The sequence below is a fragment of the Sorex araneus genome, chromosome X (assembly GCF_027595985.1).
Source record: "Sorex araneus isolate mSorAra2 chromosome X, mSorAra2.pri, whole genome shotgun sequence".
In the NCBI taxonomy this organism is placed as follows: Eukaryota; Metazoa; Chordata; class Mammalia; order Eulipotyphla; family Soricidae; genus Sorex; species Sorex araneus.
The window spans coordinates 15,488,832-15,514,994 of record NC_073313.1 but is presented as its reverse complement, the minus strand read 5'-3'; the positions used below and the strand labels follow the sequence as shown (position 1 = coordinate 15,514,994).

Here is a 26,163-nt window from a genome sequence, read left to right as displayed (position 1 = left end):
TATAACAAGTGACATCACTCTTAGGGACCGTGCAACTGGACCATGCGGGGACCCTTGTTTAAAAATTATTAAGAATTACAAGAGGATGGCAGCAGAGCATTAAATCTGAATGCAGGATCTGGGCCTGGTGAGAGCACATGTTGTACAGCTCATGAAGCTTGCAGCTATATAGTACCTCTTCTAAAAACGTTCTGCCTTTCCTGATTACAAAAGTGGCTAAGCCCACGGACACTGAACTGTCTGGTGAGTTTGCATCTCCACTTTGGGCAAGTTATTTACCATTTCTGTGCTTTGGAAAATGAAATGAAATTTCATTATAATATTATGAAGTGGCAGTGTGGGGTGGGGGGAGACGGGACTGGGGAGGGGGGGAGGGATGTTGGGTTTACTGGTGGGGGAGAATGGGCACTGGTGAAGGGATGGGTTATCAAACTTTGTAAGGGAGAAACATGAGCACATGTTTCACAGCTCCCCACTGCCACTCTTCACATATAATATTTTAAATTTTCGAATATTTGGGCTTAGAGGAAAAAGCCTGTAAACTCTATTTATAGGAGCCTTTCTGTCAACATTCAGAAAGTGCTCTTTCTTTGCAGTGGATTTGTGATTTCACTGACCTTTGACCCAAGTCCTGCTACAGCCCTGTTTTTCCTACCCTGCTAAGTGTTTCTTAAAAGGACAACCGGCTGTTCTAATCTGCTTCAGACTGTGGGGTTTCCTGGTCACCAAGCTTTCAGTGCGAAAACTTGGAAAGTCTCCAACTGAGCTGGGTAGTTGGTCAGCCTTCATAGTCTGATACACCATGCTGATAAATAGTGGTAAAATTATTAAACTATTTCTTTGAGCTTCCATAAGAGAGAGGAGATTGGATGGGGATGGGGGAGAATATGTATCACCAAGAATATGTGCCTGGAGCTGAGATCCAGTAGGAATGTCATCTTCACTTACCTGGTGACACAAGAGGCTGGTTGGAAGGGGACTTTTAACAGATGGCATGGACAGTACAGGAAGGAAGTGGATATTGTCTTCAGTGTTACTTTAGTTCCGACCCATAGTGGCTCCTGCCTTAGGCTTGAGTTTTGTTTTATAGAGACACATTCTGTTCTTCATCCTACTCTGCACCATCCCACAATGAAGCCACAGGGCCCAGGAGATATGCCCACCCAGCATTGTTGTCATTTTTTGATGGCCCTTAGTATAAGGACTTGGTCCCAATAGCGAAGACCTCCTGGACAGGATGCATGAGTTTCTCCTGGGTCTTTTCCCCCAAGAGTGGACCACATTAGCAAAAATTGTGGGCCTGTGTATATCGTTCATGGGAGAAATGAAGGGAGCTTGGGACCACTAGACGATGTATAATAATAAGAAATACAGGGAACAATAAAGCTGGGGGATGGGAGGAGAAAGGGGAGTGACTGCGGGATTTGGAGGCCCTGGGCCTGGGCAGGCTTCTCTAAAGAGTCTTGAGAATTCTAAATTCAAATACGGTCTTTCTGGTAATTATGAAGGTGTACATTCAAAGGAGAAATATGTCCTCTTTGGTTTGTCTTTTGGGCCACTCCTGGCTCTGTGCTTAGGAATCACTCCTGATGAGGCTTGCAGTGCTGGAGATCAAAGTCAGGCCAGATACATGCGAGGCTTACCTGCTGGACTGTCTCTCTGGCCCAGGACCTTTTTGTTTCAGGTTTCTGGACCATACCCAGCTGTAGGATAACATGGGCTTTGTCCTTTCAGCCTTGCCGCAGGGAACTTAGTTTACCTTAAAGCAATGTCCTTTCTGTATGGACACAGGAAGACAGTTAATAATGTGCTTTGTAACTTGGGAGCTGATTGACTCCAACAATATTTACTCTCAGGAATCTGCTTTCTCAACTCAGTTGCCCTTAGTTCCTAGCACCCCAAAAGCAGGGTCCCGATGAGGGACGGAATGGATCCAGGGCAAGCTGTGAGCTACCCTGGCATCAAAATGGGCCAGGCCAAAGTGCCACAATACTCAACTATAAGTTGAGAGCATGGTCATAGACAAATGCTGTCATGATCCAAAAGTAACAATGAGACTAGGACCCTGCTGGTGTTAGGAAAACTAACCTGGCCTGAGGACTGTGGTCTGGAATATATAGTGAGATGTCCTCAGGAAGAACCAAACATTAAGTCTGATATATCTCTTACTGTACTCATACAGAATGACATTGCTAGAAATATTAGAAGTAAATTTACTATAACTATTTAAGTGGATTACTAGCTGAGGAAGGAAGAAAGGGACACACCCTGACACACCCTTGTTTGGACTCCACCCTTGAGCGGATCTCCTTAGATGAGATTTCCTTAGATTTTGTTAATATCCTCGAGAAATGGTCTTACCCTTCTTTGTTGATTTGTTAATGTTCAACCCGCCTTTGTGTTACTGCCCTATGTAATTTGCTATATAAACTAAGACTGGGGGGCACTGACGGGAGACAGAAGACAGAAGAGACAGAGAAGGAGACACAGGAGAGAACACGGGAGAAGAGCAGAGAAGACACAGAAGCAGAGACAGAGAGAGGTCGGAAGAGACCAGAGGAGAGACTACAGTGACAGAAACAGAGAGACAGACAGAAGCAGAGCACAAGGAGGAGCCGTCCCGATTTGGTCCTTACACAGCGGCTCAAGAACACCTAACTCGAGTTGTACGTTCGAGAGAGAAATGCCCAGAGAGAACTGCCCCGAGTGCCCGCGGACAACAGAACGACATGACATATCATTGCGTCTCCCCCTCCGGCGCGCGCCACACCTGTGATTTTTTACACCCAGCTGTCCTCCAGAGATAGTCCTGGCTCTTCGCTTAGGAGTGACCGCTGGCAGTGCTCAGGGGACCTTATGTGATGCTAGGATTAAACCAGGGTCAGCCCCATGCAAGCCAAGTACCTTATCCACTGCACAGTCTCTTCAGTTCACAGAATCTATTTGACATGTGTTCACTCAATTTTTGCATTTCTCTGTTGCATAAATGCTCACTTTGCAAGTGTGACAGACAGGACTGTGGGCACGAATGTCTGCCCATGGTGAGGACTCAACTGGCATTGCTCAGACAAAACTTACATCATGGTCTGGGCCTCCTGGAAGAATTCATCTTCTGACATGGAGCCCTCCTTGATCATTTTCACAGCAACATCGTATTGCCCCTTCCACCTGGCAAGATGAACCACTCCGAACTGCCCGCTGCCCAGCTGCTTCAGCACTGTGATCTCTTCTCTTTTCAGCTCCCAGATGTCTAACACGGCAAAACGGACATATTTTAGGTTTGAGTAGAAAGGCTAACAGTTTCCCAAGTGATTTTTATTTTTTACTTTTTTTTTGCTTTTTGGGTCGCACCCAGTCATGCTCAGGAGTTACTCCTGGCTCTGCACTCAGGAATTACACCGGCGGTGTTGGGGGAACATATGGTATGCTGAGGATTGAACTTGGGTCAGCCCCGTGTAAGACAAACGCCCAACTCGCTGTACTATCAATCCGGCCCCTCCCAAGTGATTTTTGATTTTAAGTTTGGTCTCTCAAAAAATCCCCGAGTGCTATAGTTTTCTAACCTACTTAGACCACCTGGTAATGCCAACTTGGACTGCACTTGAAGCAGATACCATTATTAATGACAAATCTCAATATCTTGACTAACTAGAGGCATCTGGGCATTGGTGTCAAAATGTGCTCAGTGCCCTGTGCTTGGTAAAACATCATTACTTTTCTATTCTTTTTCTTTCTTTTTTTTGGTTTTGGAACACACCCAGTGGTGCTCAGAAGTTACTCTTTACTCCTGGCGGTGCTGGGGGTACCATATGGGATGCCCGGGATCAAAGCTGTTTTGGTCACATGCTAGGCAAATGCCCTACCTGTCATACTATTGCTCCAGCCCCCAATACATTTTTTTTTTGCTTTTTGGGTCACACCTGGCAATGCACAGGGGTTACTCCTGGCTTTGCACTCAGGAATCACTCCTGGCAGTGCTCGGGGGACCATATGGGATGCTGGGAATCGAACCTGGGTCGGCCGCGTGCAAGGCAAATGCCCTACCCGCTGTGCTATATCGCTCCAGCCCCCCCAATACATTTTCTTATAAAACAAATTAAATTGTGATCTGGGTGGATTGCATTATCCTGAGCACGCAAGTTGAAAACGGGTTATCCTAAACAGTCACAGAACAAGAGGCAAGGATAGATAATGGATCCTAGGGGCTGATGACAGGTCTAAGCATAGAAACAGACAATACTTTGGACGTTGCTGGGGATATTACAGATTTCATTTAAGAGAACTTAAAAGGGTTTGCTTTTTAAGAAAATGACTTTGGTACATCTACACAATGGAATACTATGCAGCTGTTAGAAAAGATGAAGTCATGAACTTTCCATATAAGTGGATCAACATGGAAAGTATCATGCTAAGTGAAATCAGTCAGAAAGAGAGACACAGACATAGAAGAATTGCATTCATCTGAGGAATATAAAACAATAGAACAGGAGACTAACATCCAAGAATAGTAGAAATAAGTACCAGGAGGTTTGCTCCATGGCTTAGAAGCCGGCCTCACATACTGGGGGAAAAGGCAGCTCAGATAGAGAAGGGAACACCAACTAAAGTGTGGTTGGAGAACCCGCTCAGGATGGGAGATGTGTGCTGAAAGTAGACTATAAATTGAACACGATGGCCACCCAATACCTCTATTGCAAACTACAATACCCAAAAGGAGAGAGAGAGAACAAAAGGGAATGCCCTGCCACAGAGGCAGGGTGTGGGAGAGGGATACTGGGGTCATCGGTGGTGGAGAATAGGCACTGGTGGAGGGATGGGTACTTGAGCATTGTATGACTGAAACACAAGCACGAAGATATGTAAATCTGTAATTGTACCCTCACAATGATTCATTAATTAAAAAATAATAAATTAATAAAATTAATAAACAAATAAAGTTTAATACCTAAACACTTTCAGAAAAAATTAAAGAAAAAAGAAAATGAACGAATATATCTGAAGCTTTCCCCGGCCCAATGCACAGAGACTTGCTTTTTTGTCTCCCTAAGTTTTTTAAAAGTGTCTTAAGTGTCTTTTGAACAAAACTGAAGGGAAATGAAGCTCAAAGATGAGTCCATACCACTTCCCAAGGACGCGGAACTGGGAACCTTGTTGGTCGTGGTTGACACAGGGTGACGGAGTCGTGTAATCATGCCTGCAACAGAATCAGTGTCACATGAACACACACCATAGCATGTTGTCACATGGTCTCTTTACATCCCCTACCTCCGGGAGCTGAGCTAGCAGAGCTAAGGCTGTGCCAAAGGTGAAAGAGAATCCATTTGGAACATATTCCTTTTCTAGGTGGATTCGTTTCTGTGACTAACTAGCTACATGCTAATTAAAATTTTAAATAGTAAATGCTAATTCTAATTAAAGTTTTAAAAGTAAAACCCAAAATTAAAGGTGTGAAACAAAACCAAAATTAAAGAGCAATCACTCTATGCAATCTAAAGCCTCAACAGTGTAACTGGATGGAATCTTTCAGTTAAATTTTTTTCCATTTTTATCTTTAAATTACTTTGTTTAAATATGTATATACAAAGCACATACATTTGTCAAGACATCAGAACACTGCATAAGGTTACAAAATAAGGGACCGGAGCGATAATACAGTGGGTAGGGTGTTTGCCTTGCACAAATCTGACCCAGGTTCTATCCCCAGCCTCCCAGAAAGTTCCCTGAGCCCACCAAGAGTGATTCTTCATTGCAAAGCCAGGAGTAACCCCTGAGCACTGCTAGTGTGGCCCCACAAAATAAAAATAAACTTACAAAGTAGAAGGTAAACCACCTGAGTTAATTAAAAAAAACTGGAGCCTTTGACTAAACTGCATTAAATTTATTAAATGGTTGATTCGTTTTCATTGTTTAAACTGAGTTGTGGTAAATTTGGATGAAAACAATTACAGTATTTATGGGAAGATACAATTCCTCAAAAAATGTCAGTGTCTTCAGGGTTCAAGGGAGAATGCACGGGGCAAGGCTTTTGTCTTTGATGCAGCTGACCCCTGTTTGCATCCCTGGTACCACATAGGGTCCCCTGAGCACTGCCAGGAGTGACCCTTCAGCACAGAACCGGGATAAACCGTGTATACTTCTGGGTGTAGCCCCAATACACCCCCATAAAACAATTAATGTTTGTTTCAAACATAGAATGGTTTCAAGTCCTGGAAGATCCCACACATGTGTTTTTATAGGAGTAGTTTTCAGACCTTTTAAATTCAATAACTTTAATGAAAGAAATAGGTGATGTAGGTTTTAGAGAAGCTGAAGTAAGCTACATGTATATGTATGAAAAGACTTCATAGACAAGTTGAATAAAGAAAGGACGTGGAAAAATAAAATGTGTAGGAGCTCTTTGCAAAAATAAAAGGCATACATGTACAAGAATCCACAATGTGTGTTTCTATATGATGAATGGTAAGTGTTATTGTCATCACAGAAAAAAACCGTCAGCACAGACACCAAAATAACAGTGAAGGTTTCTCCTCCAATGCCAACTGTTTCTTAAATGTTTGCATTTTGCACTCACCTTACTTTAAGAAAAAGAGAAATGCTTACAAATATTTAAATTGGGGTTTTAAGTTTGATTTTTCAGGAAGCAGAATAGTTTTTATTGAATGAAACTTACTTAGAAGGATGTGGGCGCACATATGCTGCCCGAGCCCATGTGCTGCTTGGACCCACATGGCCGAGCACATGTGGTGCCCGAGAACATGTGTTGCTTGCATCTCCCCTCTTGAGTTGTATACTTTCATGTTTTCATGTCTGACGCTGGGATGGGTGTAGGGGCTCTGTCTGCCCTTGGAGAAGCCCGCATTTTCTCTTGAGTGCGTTACTCTCTCTCACTCTCTCACTCTCTCTCCCCCTCAAAAATCCTCCAAATAAAATCTATTTACTTAAAAAAAGAAAGAAGGAAAGATACGAGTGGGGAAGAAGGAAAGAAAGGCGTGTTCAAGAGAGAAAGAGCGACGAAGCAAGCACAGAGACAGCAAAGAGATGTGTTCCGGGGCTGGAAGGAGTACAGCTTTGTTCTCGTTTTGGGGCCACACTCATGAGCGCTCAAGGGCTACTCCTGCCTCTGAACTTGGGACTTGTTCCCAGAGGTGCTGGGGTGGTGTGTGCTGGGTTCCAACATGAGTCTCCTATAAGCAAAGCATGGACTTAGCCCTTTGAACTCTCTTTCCAGGTCCCCACCTCAAGCCGGTCCATATTTTTTTTTCATCTTTCAACATTTTTATTTATTTATCAATTTTACTGCACTGCACTGTAGCACTGTTGTCCCGTTGTTCATCGATTTGCTCAAGTGGGCACCAGTAACGTCTACATTTTGAGACTTGTTATTGTTTTTGGCATATCGAATATGCCACCGGGAGCTTGCCAGGCTCTGCCGTGCGGGCGGGATACTCTCGGTAGCTTGCTGGGCTCTCGGAGACAGACGGAGGAATCAAACCCAGGTCGGCTGCGGGCAAGGCAAATACCCTAACTGCTGTGCTACCGCTCCAAACTTTCATGATTATGTTTGAGTCAAAAAATATTCTAGTGCCCATCCCTCCACCAGGGCCCGTTCTACACCCCCAATGTTCCCAGTAGCCCTCCCCCCACCCCCACCCCTTCCCACCTCCCGCCTCTGTGGCAGGCACATTCCCTCTTACTCTCCCTGTCTTTTTGGTTGCTATAAACATGTCCATATTTTTATAGAGAGCATCTTTACTTCTATTTCACTCAACTTTCTTTCTTGGCATTAGAAAGTTTATCATGTTAGATTGCAGAAAATGTAAGTTAGAGGCCACGGGAGGCAGAGAACTTGAAAGCATCTTCCCCACTTTCGTGGTTCTCTGTATAATAATGACTATTAGCATGCTTAGTAGTAACCAGGAACACTGATATTTATTGCCAGAAACCATAAAAGAAAAACTGAAGTAAGCTACCTGCTGAGTTGTGCTGATGATAGTGAATAAGTTTTGGAATGGAATCAAAACAGTAGTTTTCTGCCAGGTACAATTTGTTCTCAGCATTTGTATGCACATGGTAATGTTTGACTGTTCCTGTTTTGTCACTGGTAAGAAGAAAAGAATGTTAAAGCATTTATAAGAAGCAACATGAGCTTGAATTATCACTGTACCACTGTCATCCCGTTGTTCATCGATTTGCTCTAGTGGACACCAGTAATGTCTCCATTGTGAGACTTGTTGTTACTGTTTTTGGCATATCGAATCTGCCAAGGGGAGCTTGCCAGGCTCTGCCATGTGGGCAGGATACTCTCAATAGCTTGCCGGGCTCTCCGAGAGGGACGAAGGAATCGAACCTGGGTCGGCCTCATGCAAGACAAACGCCCTACCCACTGTGCTATTGCTCCAGTCCAAGCTTGAATTAACAACACATAATAATGACTGAAGGTGCATATGCGAACTGTGGAAAGGGAATTCAGAGAGCCTTGCCATTTGGCGTTTTCTGAAATATCTGTGATGCTCCATAGTTATGGAGGAGACGCCTTCCTGAACTCCAGTTAGATTTTGTGCACATCCAGAATTCAGTAGTATGAAATCTGGGCCATTCCTTCTTGGGGAAGTATAAGCTGGGATCTGTGCTTGGTGCTTGAGAATGCTGCCATTCAGTTCTTGACTGTTATTCTGCACACCAATTATCTTTTAGATTTATAATGGGGATGAAAATAGGGGAGGTGATTTGGCTGGGCGGGGGTGAGAGGGGTGTTCTCAGCCAGAGCAAAGAGGAGGGCTCTTTGGGAAGGGAACCTGCAGGCTGAAAAATGCTGTCCTTTCCTGAGATGACGGTTCAAGTATAGATATTTAACTAGAAGCGTTAATTTCCTGACAATCTTGTAATCATAATAAAATGCAGTTAAATACTACATGTTCAGGCTTTACTATAGTCATGCACATATCTAGATTTCAAATTTCACATTAGGTCTCATTAGCTTCATAATTACGTTCTATAAATTTGAAGTTATATATATCGTTTCATGACAAATTTGCTTAAAACTTAAACTCCTAGAGTTAAGAGTGATGGTGGTTTATCTTTAAGTCTTGATGCCTTATTGAATACTGAGCACATCAATTTTTCACCTAATAAAGATAAAGGGGGAGCGGAAAGCTGCTCGATGAGGCTCACTACATAGATGCAGTCCAGGGAACACAACTCCACATCTTCTGCCTTCCACCAACTCTGACCTTGATGGGAAGACTTACTGGGGGTGGGCAGGTCTAAGCTCCACAGCAGGGGATGAATGTGTAAGGGTCTAGGGTCCATTGCTGTTTCCTTCTTGTTTAAGACATAGGAGAGACCTGAGGGCCATTCCCCAGATTCTTGTGACACTTGTTTACTGAGGCATGCACCAGGCACCTGGCTGTTCTCTACAAAGCACAGGGTTCACCCACAAAACTGTTGTCTTGGAAGTAGGGGCAGAGGACGACTCTCAATGGTCACATCCAACAAATACTTTAAGCCTTAACTTCTGGAGTTTACAAATAGCATCTTATTCCAAAAGGTGACTGACCGCAGTAGCCAAAGAACAGACATGAAAGATAAGAGAATGAAATCCATGCCATACTTACTTTACAGCCTTACTAAACAGGGACACTGTGTACATTCCAACCTGGCTGGAATTTCTAACCATGAATGCTCCTTCTTTTCCCTGAAAAGGAAGGAATATGTGGAAGGAATAGGAAACATCTTCATTATTCTTGAAAACGATTTTTCCTGGTAGGTGGTGAAACATAGCTTTTCGGTCTAGTTAAATGTCACTGACGACACAGATTGTTCAACAGTTGGCATAGAAGGAGGCCCATCATTTAGATGTCCCCTCTTCTCACTCAATTTTTTTTACAGCTCTACCCCCAGTGTTTGAATTCTTCCTCTATGGTTAAGTTTCAATTCTGACTAATCATGTTCTCTTTTTTGTATTTGAGCAAATACATGTTTTTCATCTTTCAACGATAAAATTAAAAAAAAAAACACATGCCATTATATCACACCCTTGGAAGCTTTTAGGGAAGCAAAGAGCCAGAACAAATCGTTTGTTTAAGTTCTGTACTCAACTTGTATTTCTGAATGTCTTGTGCTAATAATTCTAAGCAGATCCAGATTCTGAAAGAGCAGATAATAAATTGTAAATGTGTCAAAATACTTATTTGTGTTGTGAAGTTATCACTTTCTTGCCAGTATTTTTTAAGGAAATAATTAGGGTGTTTTATTAGTTGAGTTACATTAAAAGGTCATTTATGGAAGTCAGCGTTTTGCTGTTGGTAAATTCGAAGCCAGTTAGTCACAAAATTGGATAGATTTATTTATCATTACATCTGCTGTACTCTGGTTAAGATGGCCACGAGTAAATTATCTCTCGGTAGTCATGTCCTCTGTGTTCTCCTTCCATGCTGACACTGGGATGGGCCATGTGACTTGATTTGGTCAAGAGAACACTAGAGAACATGATGGAGGTATAGACTTAATACTACATTTCACTGCATAAACATTGCAGGTTTGATACCATCTTTTGAAAAAAGTGGGGTATAACCATAATATAAGCTTTTTTTGAATCCGTGCTAGTATTATTTGAAAGCATGATACAAATACAGTGTTCTCATAGAATTGGGGTCCATATCCTCTCCTATCACTTCCTTGAGGTCACCATGCTGTGAGGAAGCCTGAGTTAATCACTGGGGGAAACTGTGGCTCCCCAGTTGACTGCCTCAGTTCAATTCAATGTGGCTCTCCCTCTCCCACCCCGTCAAAGCACCAGTTAACCACAGCTACCGTAGTGACCCCAAACGTATAACATAGAAGAGCAAATTTTAACTCTTGTTGTTTCAAGCCATTGCCTTTTGGAATGGCTTGTTGCACAGTAATAGATACTGCATCAAAGGAAGGTGAAAGATTTGGTAACCCATAGGCAAGACAACCAACACTATGATATGATACACTGACTGAGTAATTAACAATAAGGCTACTATAAGAGGTCCAACAATAGAGATCTTTAGAGACTGTTTAAAGACTGGGATGTTTACCTTTTGTCTCAGTAACTGCTCAGATTGTGACCTGGACATGTTACCTGCAAACCAGCTGCAACGGAAAGAATTCCATATTTGAGAATGAATTATTTTTAAGTTTTATTTTAACACTATGATTTACTGCATTGATAATGGCAGGTTACATGCAAAAAGCATTCCAACACCACACCCCCCACCAGAGTGCCCACTTCCTTTATGTCCCAGTGACCCCCCTGTAATATGTTTCCTATTAAAGACCACTTCTCAGTTTTTGATGCCTTTGAGCTTTTGTTATTTCTTTACTGTGTTACTTTATAACCCACGTATGAGGAAGACCATTCTGCATCTCTCCTTCTCCTCTGACTAACTTCATTCAGCGTGACACTCTCCAGATCCATCACATAAACACAAATTGAACAATTTCATCTTTTTCTTATATCTGAGCAGTATTACATTTTCTTTATGTATCAGTTTCTTTATCCAGTCATCTGTTCTTGAATATTTAGACTGTTCCCAGATTTGGGCTATTGTGACTATTGCTTCAATAAACATATGAGTGCAAATGTCTTTACTGAAGAGTTTTTGGACCCTTGGAGTTAAGTGTCAAGAAGTTGAATTTCTGGATCACATAGGAGAATGAATCATTTAAATTGCATAACACATCATTCAACTTTTCATCTGTAAGGTGAAGTATTAACCTACACCAGGGCTTTCCAAACTAGACTTCTCAAGAAAATCACCCCAAAAACTTTTGAAAGATTAATTTTCTGTATTTCCCTTCCCACTACTGATTCTGGAGTGATATTCACATCTCTGTTTTCAAATAGGCTGGGGTTTAGGAACTGTTGAATTCCCTCTATGTGACCTCTAACTTCTCTCAGATATCACTACTTTGTCTTTTTTCTGGCCACACCCATTAGTGTTTAGAGACCACACCCAACTGAGCTCAGGAGTCTGTGCTCAGGGCTAACTCCTGTCTCTATGTTCAGAGACCACAACTGGTGGTTCTGGGAGACCATTTTCTAAGCCAGGATTAAACCAGGGTCACAGACTTAGAAAGGCAAGTGCCTTAACCTTTGAACTATCTCTCTGATCCTATATATCACCATTTTAAATGAAAGCCAGACTTCAGGGTAAAGTTAGTCTCCAAGGATGAATGTTTCTACCTTTTGACCCTCCTGTTTTCTTTTGATAATCTGATGGAAGTTCATATTATAGCATCTATTTTCAATGTCAATATTTTTCTTTTTTTAAGTTTTTTCAATGTCAACATTTTTCTAAGATGTATTTTCTATTTGCAGGAGAGTAGTATTTGTCTAAGATTATATCAAACAGGAGCAATTGCACTAAACTAAAAAAAAAATCATGTGAGGCATCCAAGTATAATCTTTAAATATTGCCCTTTTTTACTAAGTTATTCTAGGACATAATTTTTTATGTGGGGGCCACATCCAGCAATGCTTAGAGGTTACACCTGGCTCTGCACTCAGGAATTACTCTCGACAGGCTTGTGGGATCATAGCTGGAGATTGAACCCGGTTAACCACGTGCAAAGCAAGCACTCGACTGGCTATACTATCACTCTGGTCCCATCACTTCTTATTTTATATGTGAAGTTCAATGGGATAAAGAGATGTTTCTAATGTGAAATCAAGTGTCTATGTAGCCTTTGACTTTGGCCAAGACAAGGCACTAAGACATGAAGAGAACAAGATGTGAGGTAGGAGGGATCATAGGTCTAGGACCTGGGACCTAAGGGATCCTCAGGCTAGAAGATAACACTGAAGAGGAAACAGTAATACAACAACAATAACAACAACAACAACAGCAACGACAATAGTAATACAACAAGGAGAAAATTCAGGCAGAAAATGTTTCAGAACCTGGCAAGACGGAAGTATAGAAATATTTTCCATATATTCCCTGAATCAGGTGAAAGGGATCTAGCTGGTGGTCAGCTCACTGAAATGGAGCGAGTCTCACACTAGCTAGCTTGGAGGTCTGGGTTCTAGACATAATTTCCTAATAAGTAGTGTGTGGATTTGGATAAGCCAGTTAGCCATTTTTGGCTTTGGATCTTTCCATTTGTAAAATTAGGGTGAAGATTGAATTTTATTAAGGTTTTTTGGTTTGGGGGTTACACCAGGAAGTGCTCAGGGCTAACTCCTGATCTATGATCAGGGATCACTCCTGGTAGGGCTCAGGGAACCATATGTGGTTTCAGGGATCAAACCCTGGTCAGACATGAGCAAGACAAGCACCTGACCCTCTGTACTATCTCTCAGGCCCCATGAACTTGATAACTTTGAAAGCCCTTATAACTCTACCATTATATATACAGTGTAATGCATACTGGATACATGATTTGATAGCTTTCTTATTAATATTTTAATATATTAATACTTATTATATAAATGAATTAAAGAGTGTTATCTAGGATATCTGCCCACAGGAAATAGAAGGAAGAGACAATCAGAAACAAGGAAATAAGACAGCCCTATAAAATAATGTGAGATTTGGGGGGCTGGATCAATAGCACAGCGGGTAGGGTGTTTGCCTTGCACATGGCCGACCCGGGTTTGATTCCCAGCATCCCATATGGTCCCCTGAGAACCGACAGCAGTAATTCCTAAGTGCATGAACCAGGAATAACCCCTGTGCATCGCTGGGTGTGACCCAAAAAGCAAAAAAAATAATAAAGTAAAATAATGTGAGATTTCATGTAAGTTTCCCTCTTCTACACACTTATACACACACTCATATCTTGCTTGCATTGCAATTTTTCTGAAAATTGTCCCTGTTTAAATTTTAAAAAATAGTATTCTAATGGCAGAGCATAAGAGGCTTAGACCTAGTGCTAAGGCATCATTGGCCATCTAAATATTGGTGCCTCTGTCTTCAATGGAGTATAGTTGAGTTCCTCATGAAGTTATGACTATAAAGCAAACCTGTCCATGATCTCTGATAGAGCAGGAAACTAAGTAGGGGCACCAAGCATAGTTTGAGAAAGCTGAACCCCAGATCATAGAGCCTTCTAGTCCCAATCTCTGATTTTGAAGAGGCAGTCCTTCCCTGATGGTTTCTCTGATGCAGTCCCCTCACACACCATCAAAATCCTAAATGATGGAGCTATAGACTGTCTGTATTGTATCTGGGCTTTCCAAGTCAAAGAAAGTTTTCCAATTAATCTAAATGCTACAGACGAAAACCTACAAGATTTTCACTCCTACTGCTTTAAGTTTTTGTAATCTTTTAAAGTGCTATAATCTTTGGGTAATTATAGTGCTGGTATTTCTCAGTTTTTGTAGCGGGAGGGGGGAGTCTCAGTTTGAACGATCCCATCAGATGCTCCTCTGTGGGTAGAAGATGAAAAACTGGGTAGAACTAGAAGGTGACAAAGAGAACATGCTATAAAGGGGTGAAGGTAAGAGCATGTTTTCCCAATGTGACAGGTATAGCAAGGGTCAGCCTGGGTTAGATGTAGCAGGAAAGTGGAGACAGTGACGTGTATTTTATAAGCTCTCATTGGTCTGGTAGCTAATAAAACAATAACACAGTGTCTGTGCAAAAACAGCACTAAACATGGCATAACCCTAGTGTCCTATTTATATAGGTTGGCATTGGTTGCATTGGTTTCCATTGGTTGACTATATGTCTGATGTATATCTCAGATGTCTGAGACATATAGTATGCCTTATAATTAACTCCACTGTCCCTAACACCAATCTCTAAGCTCAGTAGATGATTACTTATGCCTATTTGTAGGATAATATTCTTAGATTTTGGGAACAAGTTTATGATCCTGACACCGACCTATCGCAGTAGATTTGGACTTGCAATAGTCTCATGTTCAATACAGCATTTAATCCTGTACTCTTTATCTCTCTAAAGGTTCTTGATTTACATGTTAAATTATAAAGCCACCCTAGGAATAGGAATCTCTCACCTTGCTGTCATGTTCAAGGTTTCAGTTGTGCTACTTTGTAAAATTAGTGTATCATAAATACATTCCCAAAATGGACTCAGTGTTATCTTAGATATTTCTAACTGCAGCCTGGATAATGTTCTCCAGGGAAGAGATAACTATTAGAAATGTCATATGTTATATCTCTGAAGACAAAGTGAAATGAAAGGGATGCAGCACGTGAAAAATCCAATGAATATGTGCAGCCAATTTAGATTGTCCAGATTGGGGGAAAAGCATTTTCATTGGCAATAACCCAGATCACTGTTACTCATCATGCAGATAGATGGCCAGAGCATCACATGTGTTAACTGATAAGAATCTGGTCTCTTGAGCAAGTCTGAGCCATCTGTTTTAATACCTTTGGAGAGGAATAGAACAGACATAAACATATCTGTGTTTAGCTTTAGAGGAACACAGAGCATGTTCAAAACTCACTCATAGCCATTTAGGTCTTCCTCATCTTCAGATGAATTTGACTCAGGGATGCCCCTTAAAAAGAGAGGAAAGGACACTATTACCAACAATGAAAGCCACCAAATAATCCAAGAGACTAACAGTGCAATATCAAATCCTATATGCTTCCTTCTATGAGAATAAGATTTAGACTGTTAGGTTTCATTGTCTGCACTTGGGAAGATAGCAGCAGAGTGAAGAGAGAGTCACTCAAAAATTAAGCTCTTGATTTGTGAGAAAATCACCTTCTATAATCAAAATCATAACTATGTAAATAGACACATGTGGGGGTTTGAATGAGGCCACCTCTTTTTTCAAACACTAAAGGCAAGAGCTTCCCCAGGCTGACTGAGTAATCAGATTGTTCAGTTCTAAGCACTTCTTTGGGAGGTAGGGGCAGGAGGTATATAATAGAAAAGAAGTGGGTGACTAGTGATAATTCACCCAACTAAAGTGGGGAAAGGGGCAAATAAATCAAGTTTCCCCCATAATAGGTAAGTCCAAATTTCCCAGTCATTACCGATATACAAAAATATTTATATAATACACAGATTGAGTAAATTTAAAACATATGTATATTTATGTTAACAGCAGCCTAGACCAGGAATGAACAGGAAAAATCAACACAAAGAAAACTATAACCGGGGGCTGGAGTGATAGCATAGCGGGTAGGGCATTTGCCTTGCACGCGGCCGACCCAGGTTCAAATCCCAGCATCCCATATGGTCCCCTGAGCACCGCCAGGAGTAATTCCTGAGTGCAGAGCCAGGAGTAACCCCTGTGCATCGCTAGGTGTGACCCAAAAACCAAAAAAAAAAACACAAGAAAACTATAACCATCATTAATTCAGACAAGCAAAAGGATTTAGAGAGGCAAACTACATGGGTCTCTCTTTCTCTCTTTCTTTCTTTCTTTCTTTCTTTCTTTCTTTCTTTCTTTCTTTCTTTCTTTCTTTCTTTCTTTCTTTCTATCTTCTTCCTTTCTTCATTCCTTATTTCCTTCCTTCCTTTCTTTCCTTACTTGTTCTCTTTTCTTTTCTGTCCTTTTTTTGGTTTAGATTGACCTTAAGCATAAAACTTAGTCACAAAAATTATTGCAAATTTGGTTAGTTTTCCTGCAAATGGAAGCAAATCCTCAATGTAAAGAGCATCTGAATTTGATTTACCATGGAATCTTTGAGGTGCTGTGATTTAAATTTTTTTCCTGTTGTTTACTGCATGGAAAATCTTCATTACTACAACAAACAAGATAAATTGAATACATTTATATTCATTATAAATGACAAAAATTTATTTTGTTCAGATATATTTTAGCTGTAACACTTCAACCCGCATTTTACTTGATTTGGGAATTTTAGCTAATGAGTTGTTTTCACATTTTGGTTTTTGTAGAGGCTCCAATAAAAGCTGTAATTTGACAGTATTCCCAAACAAATGAGAACTGCTAATAATGCCATACAATAACATCAAGCAATAGAAAACTTTTATTAATAACCATTTTGAGTGGGTTTGCCCTGAATTTCTAGTAAATATGCAAGCATTTTGTCAATTACATATTTTAAATAAGTTACTTTCCTCTTCACTGAAAGATTATAATTGAGTCTTGGCAATACTGAACTTTTAACTGCTCAAGGACACAGATGGGGCTGCAGAATTTTCATTATCTGCCATTTATCACCGCATCTCTCTCATTTGGAGTGTTAAGTGGAGCATGAGGAAGTGCCTACCTCTCCAAGTCCAAAGGCTGCCTGATTTGGAATGTAGGACCTATTTCCTGTTGGCCTTCATACCCCAGGCCTCCCCCCACCTTCACCCAAATCTCAACTTCATAGTGACCAGTTTCCTAAACAAGCAAATGCTCCTCTAGCGCCATTCCGTGGACATTACTTTAATTACAGCACATTGCAATACATTAATGTCTCCACGCCTTCTTCACTTCATCGGAAAATATTTACTTAAAGGTGTTAAGGAATTTATTTCACTGTTTTTCATTTTTACGAACTCATGGTGAATTCGTGGAATTGTGCATCACATAGGTTTGTCCATGTGACTTAACACACTGCTACCTACTCCAAGTCACTGGATAGCTTGTACAATGTGAGAATTGTCCTCTTAGAACTCCAGAACTGGACACATAAAAGGTTAGAGATGGGCTGGGTATGTGGCTCTGTGGGAAAGCATGAATTTCTTGTGTTTGAGGCCTAGGTTTCATCTCCACAGCATCCATAAAACAAAACAAAAAAAAAACAAAGATGGTAAGTTTATGTCATGTGCATTTTAGAATAATTTAAATTTCTAATTCAATTTTAGCCAGGTCTTCATCTATTCAAAAGGGGAAAATGTTCAAGATGGTGCATTTTGAAGGGAGCACTCCCAGCAGTGCCCAGGGTTTACTCCTGGCTCTGTACTCAGGGATTACTCCTGTCGGGGGCTCCAGGGACCATGTGGGATGCCAGGGATCGAACCCGGCTTGGCCACATGCAAGGCAAGCGCCCTACTCGCTGTACTATTGCTCCAGCTCTGTCCAGGATTTTGGTTGAAATGAGCAAGTGGCAAAGGCTGTGTGGTAAGACTTTGCATTTAGAATTCTCTGTGTGTGCATGTATGTATATATACAGTAGAATATACATATATATATATAATTCCATTCTAGTGGAATATGCACTGGATATTCTGCAATATTTGGATACGTTAATGAGATAATGGGTTATTTTACTACTCAGCAAATGATTCTAAAGCAGCTGAAGTGACGATATATGAAAGACGAATGATAAAAGTGCTAACAGCTTACATGAGTTGAAAGTATTATCAACTTCTATGAGCAGAGAATCAAGCTACTTTTTCAGGAAAACATTTCAATTAAGAAGGGAAAGATGGAGGGGAAGGCAGGAAAGATTCCCACGGTATGGGGTGGGTGGTCTCCAAAGCAGGGCATCCCCACACTTCTATCTAAAATTTTTAAATTCTGCACTGGAGAGAGATTACAGCAGATAGGGCGCTTGCCTTGCATGTGGCCACCACAGGTTTGATCCTCGGCATTCGATATGGCCCCCTGAACTCAGCCAGGAGAGATCCCTGAGCTCAGAGCCAGTAAGCCCTGAGTACTTCTGGGTATGGCCCCCACACCAAAAGAAATTATTCTCCATGATGATCTTTGAGTAACTTTAATCATTTCTTCATGGATGCAATGCTGTTCTGGCTAAGACGAGACCAATCAATACTTTATTCAAATAACTACCTTTCTGGGAGTCTAGGGAAGTATCGAGTCAGGACTAAATATTGGGTGCAGCACCTAATGGGATGTCCAAGAGAATAAAACCAGTTACCATGAATGAAATGCTTTTTAATAAAATGTTTTTAAAATGAAAACTAAGGGGCTAGAGTGAAAGCACTGCGGGTAGGGCGTTTGCCTTGCACGCGGTCAACCCAGGTTCAATTCCCAGCATCCCATATGGTCCCCTGAGCACCGCCAGGGGTGATTCCTGAGTGCAGAGCCAGGAGTAACTCCTGTGCATCGCCGGGTATGATGCAAAAAGCAAAAACAAACAAACAAAATAAAAACAAATAAAGTGAAAACTAATCTTAAACATTCTTGAAGATTTTTCTTTTAATGTTGGAAAAATATTTTAAATAAAGCGGGTTCTAGCAAATGGCTACACTGGCATCCAGCTGCCCCTTTGCAATGAAAGCTCCCATGACTTGATATACTGAAAAACAGAACAAAGATGCACTTACAGTTTGTCCGGTTCTTTATGGTCCTGTGTCTGTATCGTTGGTATCGTGAGGAATTTGCTTTGGGTCAAAATGATGCAGATGAAAGAATAAGAGAGCAAGGGAGAAAAAAAAGAAATGAGATGAACAGTGAGTCAAAGAGATGTTCTGTCTCTGCTATGAGAAAGGACACTCCAATTTCAGCTACGGCCTGTGTGGACAGCTTTGATACTGAACTCCAAGTATGTGGGGGCGGGGGTTGGGGGCTTAGGGGAGGGCCATGTATACTGTTTATACCCCGTGTCCCCAGACTGAGATGGGTCTTTTTTTTTACCTTTTAAAATTTAGTTGCCACCAGTCAGGGCAGTCTTCCCTTGGGATATAGGGCATGTTGTAGACATTTGGCTGGGAGCCAGAGTTTGTTTTCAGATCACTGTCATACCGGGTTAGAGCAGTACTTGAAGATGGCCTTTTCATTTCGAGACTCGGAATGACTGGAGGAATCTTAAACTTTGGAAGACAAAAGGGCTTAACATAAGTCACAGTGAAGTACAGGTTCATGTAACCACCAAAATATATGCAATCTTAAATTAAAAGGGAATGAAGGAAGGTATTCCACGTGGTCCCCTGAGCTTTGCCAGGAATGATCTCTGAGTACAAAGCCAGGAGCAACCCCTGGCGTCGCTGGGTGTGGCCCCGAAACAACCAAACAAAACCAGAGTCTATAAAGTGATCACACCTATAACAAAAGCTTGATTATGTATCCTGGCCTCCAGCCCTATGAGAAAATACGTTTCCATTGTTTTCATCATGTAGTATTTTCAACATGTATTCTTTTCTTATGGAACCCCTAGAAAACAAATACAATTGTTAAAGTTTGGGAGTTTTATTTTGGTTTTATTCCCATCTGCCTAGGAAGCCCCAAAGCAGGAGGCTATGTCTAGGCACATGAGAGTGAGCCAGAATGACTGACCAGTGAGATCAAGGTTGTGTTTGTTTTCCCAGGAGGCCAACTCCACCCTGGGGAACAGGTTAGCCTGGAGCCATTACTGTATCACTGTCATCCTGCTGCTCATCGATTTGCTCGAGTGGGCACCAGTAACGTCTCCATTGTGAGACTTGTTGTTACTGTTTTTGGCATATCCAATACGCCATGGGTAGCTTGCCAGGCTCTGCCGTGCAGGCTCGATACTCTCGGTAGCTTGCCGGGCTGTCTGAGAGGGGCGGAGGAATCGAACCTGGGTTGGCCACGTGCAAGGCCCTACCCGCTGTGCTATTGCTCCAGCCTGGAGCCATATTAAAATAAACTCTGTAGCTGGGAGAATTGGCCCAACAGCCATGCTGACGGCCTCAAACCCAGAGCTAAGGGTCAAATTCTCTGTCAGTAAATGAGAGTGGAGCTCCCCCAGGCCAACCTGTGAATGTCTCCCATCAGGTAAAGGACCAGCATTAGGAAACGGTGTCACCAAGAATCCTCACCCAGTGTGTGACCAGCCACATATTGACTGTTCCTTCCTTCAGCAGGCCTGGTCTTCCCGACCCACAACTCTTCTGTATGGGGATTTTCAATGAAGTGCCAGGAATGGAACCTGGGTTGGCCATGTGCAAGGCAAAAGCCCTACCCACTGTGCAACCTCCATGGCCCCAGAGTAAAAACATTGTGCCCTATGAAACCTCAGTCTACCACCAGGTTACCTACATGAGAAATATTTGTCTATGCCGGGGGTCTTAGCACTGTCTTTAGACAATGTGTGATATTGTCTAAAGGACTTCTCCAACAAAGGCACTCTTTTTTTGTGACTATTTATGTGATTATTGACTAAATTGGTCATCAAATGCAAAGGCAGAAAATGTTCCTATATTTGAATTTTTCACTCAACACTGTCCCTACCTATTTACTAGTGTTAGTTCATGTGTTTTCTCTCTGCTGAACAGATTGACCAAAGCTCATATTTTCTAGTGTTGAATATGGAAAATCGGGATTATTTAATATCGCCTAACTGAAAGACCTTAATATTGACTTACCACCTTATCTGGAAAGGTGGGAGTTCTGCATTTCTCTTCATTGGGTGCAACGTGCAGCTCAGAATCTGAAAAGCAAAACCAAGTGATGCTTTATTTTCATCTTGCATTTGCGAACCATACATAATCTTGTTGGATAATTCCAATAACACCAAGAGTCACGATCTACAGGCAGTTCCTCTTTTATTGCTTCATTCAAGATAGTTGTAAATAGCAGAGGAATAAATAAACAAACATACTGTATGCTTTATTTTCTGTTCTTATAATCATGGCTGACTTCTCTTTCCATCCCCACATGTAAATGGGTGCCCGGGCCATAAATATGTAACCATGATGGATCTAATAAGTGGGTTGGGGTTGTCCATGATTTATTGACAAAACTGAAAAATTCTGATTATGATCATGGTTTTTAATAAGTCGATCAGGTCATCAGTCACATAATAAGTGTCCAACTATACAGGTGTCTATGGTTAACTTGGGCTGGAGCGATAGCACAGCGGTTGGGCGTTCGCCTTTCAAGGGGCCGACCTGAGTTCGACTCCTCTGCCCCTCTCGGAGAGCCTGGCAAGCTACCGAGAGTATCGAGCCCTCGCAGCAGAGCCTGGCAAGCTACCCGTGCATATTGTATATGCCAAAAACAGTAACAATAAATCTCTCAATGAGAGACGTTACTGGTGCCCGCTCAAATAAATTGATGAGCAACGGGATGACAGTGACAGTGATGGTAGTGATGGTTAACTTACTAGGTCATGTACTCGAGAAATAGGATGGTTTTTCCTAGAGTACAGTGCGTGAACTGTAACATGACTATATTCTGTAGTGTTTTTCAGACTGGCAAAGAGCCTGCAGCATTCAGGACACGTGATGGGTGCCATTCATACAGAGCCAAGCACAATAATCCCAAGGCAATGATCTCTCTGTTTGTGGATTAGCTCCTTCCCAGGAAAGTCAGGGCCATCCCAGTTAATTCAGAGAATAAACTGTTCCCTGCTTGATTTCTGATTCTAACTTAATATATGTACATTCCTCATTTAAAAAAGCATGGCAGATGTTAATATTGTTATTATTTTCCCGAACATGACTCAATTGGCCCAGAAATTCAGCTGCGTTTGCCAGATAGCATCTTCAAGGCTGGATTTTCATGATGCCAACCAAACTGGCATGTCTTGTCTTCCTGAATTGGCGAGACTCGCTGGCCTCAAGTAGGTTTGCCTAACGGGGCCCAGTCTACCCAGGGGCCAGCCCAACAGAGGGGTCACATTACATGCTTCCCAGAGAGTACATCCTGGAGCCGCCTTGCAACTCTGCTGACAGCACAGGAACTTCCCGTCCACGAAGAACCCACTGTGGTACTTGATCAGCAGGTAGGGGTTGCCTCTGATCTCTAGGGAGCAGGCCAGAAGGAAACATAACATGAGTCAATGTTGGCACAAGAGAAGAAACGGTATTCGGTAAGCACTGGTATCCCCAGAACAATGAAAACCTCCCGCTGCGAGCAAGCAGGGGCGGAACTAATGGCTCCCAATAAATAGAATAGTTCCCAAAGCCGGGATGAAAGTCGAGCCAAGTAGAGTGGGAACAATGCAATGAACTTCCATCAGTTCAAACTACAACAAAACAGTAGAAAGTGTATAGGAAGATAAGCTGGGTGTTAGAACTTCAGAACGATTCCCATAAAGAGAGTCAGTGGCTTACAGCACTTGATACTTTCTTGTGCTGCACAGGAGGCTGGGGGGGAGGGCTAGACCTTAGGGAAAAAAAAACAGGAGTTTCTTTTCATAATAGAATGATATTCCCTCCCCACTTTTTATTTTGAAGCATTTCAAGTGTAATAGAAGTTGTAAAACCAGGATGATGAACGTTCATATCCCCTTTATTCAGATTCAACAATTTTTTTGTCTTTGGGCCACATCTGGTAACGCTCATGCATTACTCCTGGCCCTGTGCTCAGGAATTACTCCTGGTGGTGCTCAGGGAATCGTATGGGATGCTGAGGATTGAATGCGGGTTGGCCATGTGCAAGAAAAATGTCCTGCCCACTGTACAATCTCTCCAGCCAATTCACCAATTTTTAGCTTCTTGTCATGTTTTTTTTTACCTCTTTATTTCTTTAAAAATTTATTATTATGTGTTTAACTTATTCACGGCAAAGCCTGGCAAGGTACCCATGACATATTTGATATGCCAAACACAGTAACAACAATGTGCTCTTCATGTTCCTGGAGCGAGCAGATGCCATTGGGCTACACTAGCACGCGGCAGGGACAAATGAAGACGTTACTGGCGCCTGCTTGAGCAAATCAATGAACAAAAGGATGACAGTGATATAACTTATTACAGTGATTTAACTTATTACTTTTGTACCTTGTTTAACTATTTGAGAGTGAGTAATAAATTTGACGACCTAAATAATGTCACTCACATTACTTCAGCATATCATTTCTATTGAGAAGGACATTTCCATTTATAACCATAACACAATGATCAAAATCAAGATTATATAACACTGATACAATGGCATGATTCAACACATACTTCATATTTTAGTTTTCCCACTTGTTACATGTACTATCATGTATGTAAGATCTTATATGCATTTTCTGATTAAGAACCAAATCCAGAATCAATAAGGATTTCTACAATTTCTCATACTTCTGGTCTTTCATGACTTCAACCTGATTTTTCTATGGAAAGAATGGTTTATGAGACCAGATCTCCAGGAATCTGTATATATTTTGTTAGAACATGGGAATAGATAATGTTTAATACAAATAAATGAAATTAGAATACTCGTATATAAAACTCTTTCTCCAATGAACTACCCTCTTGAAACAGCGAGGAAGTGTACAAAGTCTGAGAGAATGGTTCAAGAAGTCTTTAGGTAGGAATGGTGGGGGTTCCATGTGTGGCTTCAATGCTCTCCTTGATTCTATGCTTGTCTTGGGGATTACCTTATTTTGATCCCAGGAGAATTCTAGTAGTCCTTTACTATCCTGACTCAAGGCTGTCTATGGACTTCATAACAATTACTCTACTGTGTCATTTGCATTTGGTCACAGGGATGTGTTCAATGAACAGTGGGTTTTACCGATGGCATTCCCCTTACTGACTTTAACTGAGCTCAGATGAACTGAGAGCAAAGAAAAATAATTTGTTTTTGCTTTTTGGGTCACACCTGGCAATGAACAGGGCTTACTCCTGGCTCTACACTCAGGAATTACTCCTGGTGGTGCTCAGGGGACCATATGGGATGCTGGGAACCGAACCTGGGTCAGCTACATGGAAGGCAAATGTCCTAACCACTATACAATTGCTCCAGCCCCAGAAAATATTTTTTAAAAACTTTAATATTAATGGAAATTAATGAGAAAATGTTACAGAAATCACAAAAAAGCCAACAGAGTTAAGATTACAAAAGACCGGTTTCTGACTGTGGTCTCAATGATCATCATAATTCCTCATGTACGTTTCTTACCTTCCTATTCTCTAAGGTCTTAATAACTATAGGCCAAACTATCTATTACTTCCGATGAGATGAGTTTCATTTCCTGGATAACTGATTCTTTTCCAACCAAGTTCAAAAGTACACATTGCAACACTCCCAACCAACTGCAATGGCAGTAAGAGGATCTCATATATTAATATGTCTATAAGATTCAACATGATTTCCCCTTACACATATTATTTCCTTTCCTACTTGATAGCTTTGGAAACTGTCATGGCTCTTACAGAGGCAGGCAAGCTGAGGCTCAGAGAAGTGGTGTAACTTGCTCCTGTTCACAAACAGCGTATCTGAGATTCAGTCCACAGATTTTTCTACCACATCCTGAAGCAGAGATGCCAGCTTCCCTGCCAACCCCCATTTAAGGGTTTGTTTTGTCAAGAAAAGCATGTTACAGTTACATCCGATCGGTGGAATACACAAACATGGTAGCTAACACTCTTCAACTCCTCACTGAATCAACGTATTGACTCTAGAAAATTCTAACATCTGCCTTAGTTTATAGACCCAAATAATCCAAATAATAGACACAAGAGAGGGGAGGTCAACATACTACAGTGAAATTTTGTAGAAAGAGAGGACTTGGGTGGAGGAAGCTCTTAGATTTCCTTTGGCAGATTGTGGGATCAACCTAACAGCTGACCCCACATTTCTTCTGCTGCTCTCTTCCAACAGAAGCTGGAAATGCCAGGTACTCTGCAGCCTCCTTTCACATGGAGGCGGCATGACACACATTTCTGGCCAATGAGACCTGAGCAGATGTCAGCAGGGGCCCTTCTGAGACAATTCATAGCCTTTGCAAGAGACTCCAATGGTGACACGTCAACAAGCTAAGAGAGTCCAAGGGTCCCAGCTGACTTGTTGAGCTGCTAGACTAGCTAGACTAGAGGTGAGATGACTCACTTGTCGATAAATTACTATGTAAGGGGAACAAACTGGGTGTTTGTTGCAGCAACTGTTTGGTATCTGCTTGCCTGCATCCCAAAGCATTAGCAATTGACAGCAAGTCAATTGGTGTGTCTGCGGCAGTCAGAGATACAGGGCAGCTCAGTAACTTTGGGGAGGGCTCAAAGATTTCCTTCTGTTCCTCTCTGCTCTTCTACATTTCAGATGTCTTCACAGAACATGCTCAGGACTTGCCCAAACCTATCTCACATATACAGATCCAGCAGTCACATAGGACTCTAGGATATGACCAATAACTACATTGGAGTTATCTACATTGAACCTGCCTCCAAGAACCTACTGCCCCTTTTCGCGTGCACACACACAATGGAGACTGTACAGGAAGCAACATCTTAGGGCTCCTCTTGGAGGTCCCGCTGTTACCACAGTGACTCGGTGTTTATGTGAAGGATACTTTAATATACTCATGAATTACTCCTGTGTGGCTTATGATGGCTCAAGGAGAAAGTCTATGAGAAATTCCATGTCACAGCTCAGGAAACTGAGACCTGGAGAACT

The 26,163-nt window shown here is 41.7% G+C and overlaps 1 protein-coding gene across 1 annotated transcript in view; it reads right to left on the bottom strand.

Annotated features, from left to right (window-relative positions):
• Positions 1–26,163, bottom strand: part of BMX (BMX non-receptor tyrosine kinase) — a 55,586-nt gene that overhangs the window by 14,160 nt on the left and 15,263 nt on the right. Inside the window, exons 5-15 of the mRNA XM_055122446.1 lie at positions 22,462–22,581; positions 21,201–21,265; positions 19,510–19,685; positions 19,200–19,256; positions 16,631–16,699; positions 15,448–15,501; positions 11,064–11,118; positions 9,615–9,694; positions 7,971–8,098; positions 5,120–5,194; positions 3,079–3,250 (exon numbers count right to left, since the gene is read on the bottom strand). Of these exons, the coding sequence (XP_054978421.1) occupies positions 3,079–3,250; positions 5,120–5,194; positions 7,971–8,098; positions 9,615–9,694; positions 11,064–11,118; positions 15,448–15,501; positions 16,631–16,699; positions 19,200–19,256; positions 19,510–19,685; positions 21,201–21,265; positions 22,462–22,581 (1,051 nt within the window). The remainder of the gene's footprint in view (positions 1–3,078; positions 3,251–5,119; positions 5,195–7,970; positions 8,099–9,614; positions 9,695–11,063; positions 11,119–15,447; positions 15,502–16,630; positions 16,700–19,199; positions 19,257–19,509; positions 19,686–21,200; positions 21,266–22,461; positions 22,582–26,163) is intronic.